At 46.2% G+C, this 6,115-nt stretch overlaps 1 protein-coding gene across 1 annotated transcript in view; it reads right to left on the minus strand.

Annotated features, from left to right (window-relative positions):
• Positions 1–4,001, minus strand: part of LOC109382964 (TELO2-interacting protein 2-like) — a 110,819-nt gene extending 106,818 nt beyond the window's left edge. Inside the window, 2 exon segments of the mRNA XM_019642879.1 lie at positions 1–65; positions 1,569–4,001. Of these exon segments, the coding sequence (XP_019498424.1) occupies positions 1–65; positions 1,569–2,215 (712 nt within the window). The 5' untranslated portion in view covers positions 2,216–4,001.
• Between the last annotated feature and the right edge of the window lie 2,114 nt (positions 4,002–6,115).

The raw sequence follows: 6,115 nt of genomic DNA on the forward strand, positions 1-6,115 counted from the left end.
GAGTGACCTGTTGCAGAGTCCATGAGAAAACATGTTTCGTGGCAGGGTTATTCTTCCAGGACTCCCTAAATGGAAATACAAAACCACATTAAGTGACATGGTATTAACCAGCAAAGAAAATTACCCAGTTCAAGCAAAACACAGTATTTTCTTGTCCTTGAGAAAATCACATCCCACATAACTCTTGATGTTACATTTTAAGGTTTAGATCAAAATAACTCAAATAACTTACACTAAATGCATTTAACAATCACCCAAGGCTCTGGGTCTAAACCTTATCCAATGAGAAATAGCCATTTATAACCATAGCTATGGAAAGGATCTGTGTGATGTGGTTATAGTGAAGAGGTGTTGAGAAGGGAGAGAGGAGTAAAGGAAATGTCTTTATTTTTATTATTTGTTTTATTATTATTATTACTATTATTATTAAGGGAGCAAATGAATCAATACTTGAACAGCAGTTTATAGTTTATAAAATGAATTTACACACATGACTCAACTAATCTTCAAAATAACTGTGTGACAGGTAATACCTTTGTATTACAAATAACGAAATTGAGGTTCAGAGAGGTTATCCGCCATGGTCCTACTCAGAAGCAATAAAAATTAAGCACCATCTGCCTCAATGTTAACTCCAAATTTCTGGTAAAATGTCAGTTATGTACACATTTTTTTTCTCATCACTAGAATGTTACAGATACCACTGTAGGACAGTTGGTCCTGTCCAAAACACTGATGCAGAGAGCTGGTCTACGCAAAAAGGTCCTTGAAATTTGGTCCAGTCCAAAACATCCACACTTAGGAAACGTCCTTGGGTTCAAACAGCTCATAATGTTTATTTATATTTTTGGTTTACAGAATTAATATATAAAATACTATCATGTTTTATTGGTTTAATAACTGTTGTGGCTGCATTGCCAGTAACTCTTTTGACTTGGTAGTCTAGCTAGTTATGGCACATGGAGCTAGGTAGATGAGGTGGCATAGATCAAATGTCTTCATGAATGTTTTGGACAGAACCAGATTTCAAGAATGTGGATGAAATGTCTCGGTGGTCACTTTGGACAGGACAACAGTGTACACTAATCACAAATATTAATATACAAATATTAATAATTAATGCAAGAGGAAACGCACAAAAAGTACTTTAGCTAATGGCAATCTAAAGCTTTTATTTTTTCATTCCAAACATTGCTCCCATATCTAATAACTATCCCTTTCTACTAGCGATGAGTTTCAAGATCTCTACGTTTAAATTCAAACCATAAGTTTAAATCCTCTCCAAATCCCCATCCCTTCCTAAGAAAGTTAAGTCTAAATAAACGAGACAGAGCTTCCAATTTCCAGGGCACCTGTCATGGGGACTGAAAAGCGCACTAGAAAATGGGAGTCGGAAAACCAGGGTGCTAATGTCGAACTTGCCAGTATCTAGTTATGTCATTCATAGCAAATCACAACCTTGCTGGGCCTTAAGAGACCTGCTATCACAACACTCAAGTTCCCTTGAACGCTAACATTCTAAACCAGGCTGACGCTCACGTCGGCGGCCCTTTCGTAGGAGTACTCACTTATTCAAATCGGGCTTGAGAAGCCCCATTATCACAGTAAATCTCCCTTTCTCATCTTCATCTTCTCCACGGAGGAATCCTGCCACAGAACCACACTCACTAACTTGAAGCAGTAAGGTGAGCACCTCTCCAGCCACGTCCTTAGATCTTGGGCTGGTCCACGGTAGCTCCAAGCTGTGGGTGACGGCAAAAATATAGACGGGTCCTGCCAACTGACGCAGGCCCGTCTTCCATGCAGGGCACACCAAGGCATTCTTGGCAGCCTCAACTTTCCTCAAGAGCTTCAGAAGCAGTAACCCAACGGCTGCCGCTTTCTCGGCCACTGCAGAGTGACCGTCACTTCTCCCTTCCTGCTCCTTGGGCGGGGCTGCATACTTCTCCACGGCTTTCGCCACACGCCCCAGCAGCTCGGGCGCTCCGCGGAGCGACGTGCCAGGCCCCTCAAAGAGTTTATCACACTCGGTGGCATCTATGAGAGCACTGAGGTCCTGAAGAGCTGCGCTTCTGGCCTTGCCCCGTGAGATCTCCTGGCCGGTAAGATGGTGCAAAATCTGGGCGAAGGCCTGTCCGAGGTCGGAAGAACGCCGCTCTCCAGGCAAGGAAGAGCCCTCCCGCGATTGGGAGCCCCTCGCGCTGTCATGCTCCATTCCTCAGACCGCGGCAGTGATGGCTGGTCTCCCCCAAGAGAACGAAGATGAAGGGATCCGCTAAAGAGGGAAGGGAAGGAAGATCACCCGGAGACTGGGATTCTCCCAAAGAACAGAGCTAAACCCAAATAAAAACGCGAGACCACGAGGAGGATGGAGGCGGAGTCGAACCGGCACAGGAGTCAAGTGTGCGTCAAGGAAAGCACGCAGGAAAGGAAAAGGGACCTCTCTGGGAGTAACAGAATCTCAGACTCCCAAAAGTGAGCGGAGAAATTACTCTTGTCTTTCTGAAGACTAAAAAAAAAAAAAAGGAAGAAGAAGAAAACCCTAAAGAGTTCAAGGAATAAACTCCTAAAGCATGATACGATCACGGTTACTGATACCGCAGCCTTTCCCGCACACCCTGCGCCTATCAGGATCCGGTCCCAGCTAACGTAGTTTCCGCAAAGCGCAAGACTAGCTTCCGCCTACACTGCATCAACTCCGTCATTTCACGACCTACCGTCGTAAAGCAATGAAGAACCAGGCTTTTTTAAAAGGTGGCGCTGCGGCAGGAAATTTGCATAGAGGGTGATCTGCTGGCTAATCTTGTTTGTGTTTTCACTTACTAAGTAAAAAAACAAGGGAAACGTCACGGAATTTCAGTGGCATTTTTAAAATATACAGGATCTTTATGTCAAAACTGAATATATGTGGACTATATCTGTCACCCTTTCTGAAAAATCAGTAGGCCACCCTCGAGAGCCCTTAACCGCTACTTTGTTTCGATCCTTTCGGAGTTCATAAGTGTGATGATTGGGTGTTCATGCCTGTGTGTGAGATGTGCCTCCCACAAACCTTGTTACGACCTCGGCACATTACCCGTCTGACGTGAACTTTGAGGATCCTCTTATCTTTCGAACACCTGGGAAAACTTTAAGGAGGTGGTGTGTTTGTTTTCACTGCTAACTTTTCGGTTGTACGTTGCGTTCTGTAGACTTCTTCTATGTGGGTATAATTTATAGCTTTCTGGTTTTGAACGTTTAGTTTCGCGGAAGGTTTAGCTTTTTCTGTGAGATTAGCTTCCTCAAGTATGAAGCCGTGGATTTTACAAAACTACCGCCAGTGTCTAATCTCGAGATGGAAGCGCGTCTGGCACTGGGTATCCCGTCGGGGTTGAGACGGCCGGATCCCGGCCAGGTTCTCCAGTTCCGAGCCGTCGTCCCGCGGGTCCCAGAGCCGCGGGCGGCGCTGGGTCTGGGCGGCAGGCGGCGCATTTCGCCCGGTAGAGAGCGAGCGAGCGGACAGCTGCGCCCTGCAGGTCGTCAGGTCGGTTTTGAGCGGGGTGGGGAGCCACGGCCTGTGCGATCCCTTTGTCCAGGCCCGTCTCATACCGCGTCGGCATTGCTTGTCCCTCTCGCTGCGGGCTCCTGGAGGGTGGAATTGTGTCCCCCGGGGACAGGTCACATACCTGGCTATCCTTGGGAGTTCGTCGGTGACTTCATATAACGTCCACTGTACCGTGTCTTGGGAGCCCGGGGAAGCAAACTTAATTTGTGCCAAGGCGTGGGCCTCAGCACAGAAAGATGGGCGTCGGACACGGGGAGGGGTGGGAGAGCGGGATGGGCAGGTTCTCTGAGAGGGGCCCTCCGCGGCGCCGGGGAAGGCCCGCTCCTGGCAGCCGCCGCTCAGACCTGCGCTGCTGGACGAGTAGGCTTAGCCTCCGCCATGCACCCATCCAGTCTCCTCCTGGCTTGGGGATTCCTCTGGTCTCCGAGCCCCTAAGAGTTCCGAGCCCCTAAGAGTTCAGAGAAAGCCCTTCAAAGTTTTCTGGGGGTGGGGTGTGTGTGTGTGTGTGTGTGTGTGTGTGTGTGTGTGTGTGTAGGGTCGGAAGTGTCAGGGTTCTCCTACTCAGGGAGTGGTTATGGTGCGGGGAGACTTAAGTACTGTAGTCCCACTTTGGAGAGGGCACTGCTTACAAGTATCCTATCTGCGATTCCTTCCTCGCTTCCTCCCTCCCTCCCTCGCTTCCTCCCTCCCTCCCTCTCTGTGTCCTTGGGTGACCAAGTTCGGTAACCATTCTGCGCCTTGATAGTCTTTAACAGTAAAATGTGTGTAATCATAGGCCCTACTTCTTAAGCTTGTTATGAGAAATAAAGGAGTTAAATATATATATATGTAAACTGCTTAGAGCAATCTCTGGGCAGTGTGGTAAATTCGATACAGGTGTTAGCTCTTATTATTAAACCACAGCTTCAGTAGTAACTTGCATTTCCTCTTTTCAGGGGAATTTTGTGGCTAGGACCCTTCCTTTTTTCCTCTTTCATTTGGCCTAGTCTTGCTTCTCTGACCGGTTGGCACTCACAATTTTCTAAGCAATTTCAAACATTGATAAAAACCATTTCCTCCCAAAGGATTCTCCCATACTAAAAGCCCTGGTGGGAGCAAGATGCCAATCCACAGATAGTTACTGTATCCCTCTTGTGTGGGAGTCTGTCTTCCCTGTTTCATGAGCCCCTTGTGCTAAGGGGATACAAGATCTCACTCTCTTATGAGGAAAGTACTTGTATTGCAGAGGTCTCCCCCTCTACACTCTGAGTTTCTTGAGGCAAGAGACCAGGTCTTTATCCTCAGTGCCTGGCACAATTTAGTCATTCCATAAATGTTTGTTGAACCCACATGTCCATCCACAGAAGACTGGCTGAATAAACCACGGTATATCTATACAATAGCGTTCTGTGCAGCTGAACAAAGGAATGAAGACCATCTCTGTGGAAGGCCATGGAGCTAGTACATACCGGGGGTGCCAAAAAAATGTATACAAGTGGACACTTTGGTCAGCGTTGTTCAAGCAGTAGTTCGCCGTAATCAGAAGAGTCTGGACACTGATGGTAACCACTCTGAGCACCTCTTGTAATTGCAGAAGTCAAATGTGACTTGTATTCATCTTTTGTTATCGGTATATATTGAGTATTACAATTTTATTAGATATTTTCCTTTTTTAAATTGTGTATACATTTTTTTGGTATCCTCTGTATTAAGTGAAAAAAGCAAGGCTGAGACCATGTATATGTTTCCTTTCTTCTGAGAAAGATGAGTGTGCACATGCTTACATTTTAAAGAAGAAGCAATAAAATTATAAATTACAAACTAATAAAAATGGTTACACATAAGAACAGGGTGAAAGAAGTGAGGATGGAAGCTAGACTTCTTTTCATATACTGTATTTTATAGTTTGATTTTGGAATCATGTAAATGTCTTACATAATTTTTAAAGAAAATAACAAAGCATTTCCTAAAAGAAGCCATTAATCAAAGTATATATGGAGGGGCCGGCCAAGTGGCTCAGTTGGCTAAGAGAGAGAGCTCTGAACAACAGGGCCGCCAGTTCAATTCCTACATGGGCCAGTGAGCTGCGCCCAAGCTGAGCTGCTGCTGGGCTGCCAACAGGTGGCAGGACGGCTCAGCTGGTGAGTGCAGGTGCTCCTAGCAACAAGGTTGCCGGGTCCACTCCTGCATGGGATGGTGGGCTATGCCCACCTGCAACTAAGATTGAACATGGCACCTTGAGCTGAGCTGCCGACGGGTGGCCGGATGGCTCAGTGATCCGAGCATGCACTCTTAGCAACAAGGTTTCTGGTTCAACTCCTGCGTGGACAGCCAGATGGCGACTGGACTTGGAGCTGAGCTAGCTATGCCCTCCACAACTAAGACTGAGGGACAACAACTTGGCTGTTCCCCTTCCCCAATTCCCCAGTGCTGTTCCCGTTCCCCAATACCCAAATAAAATCTTTAAAACAAAAAAACTATACATGGAGTTACTAGCATAACCGTATGGAACACTAAGAAGCTGACTTTAAAACTCGTTATTTTGACTATATATTCTTAGTGTGACATATCCTAAGGACAAAAACGAATGGT

This window comes from Hipposideros armiger, unplaced genomic scaffold (genome assembly GCF_001890085.2).
Source record: "Hipposideros armiger isolate ML-2016 unplaced genomic scaffold, ASM189008v1 scaffold_73, whole genome shotgun sequence".
In the NCBI taxonomy this organism is placed as follows: domain Eukaryota; kingdom Metazoa; phylum Chordata; class Mammalia; order Chiroptera; family Hipposideridae; genus Hipposideros; species Hipposideros armiger.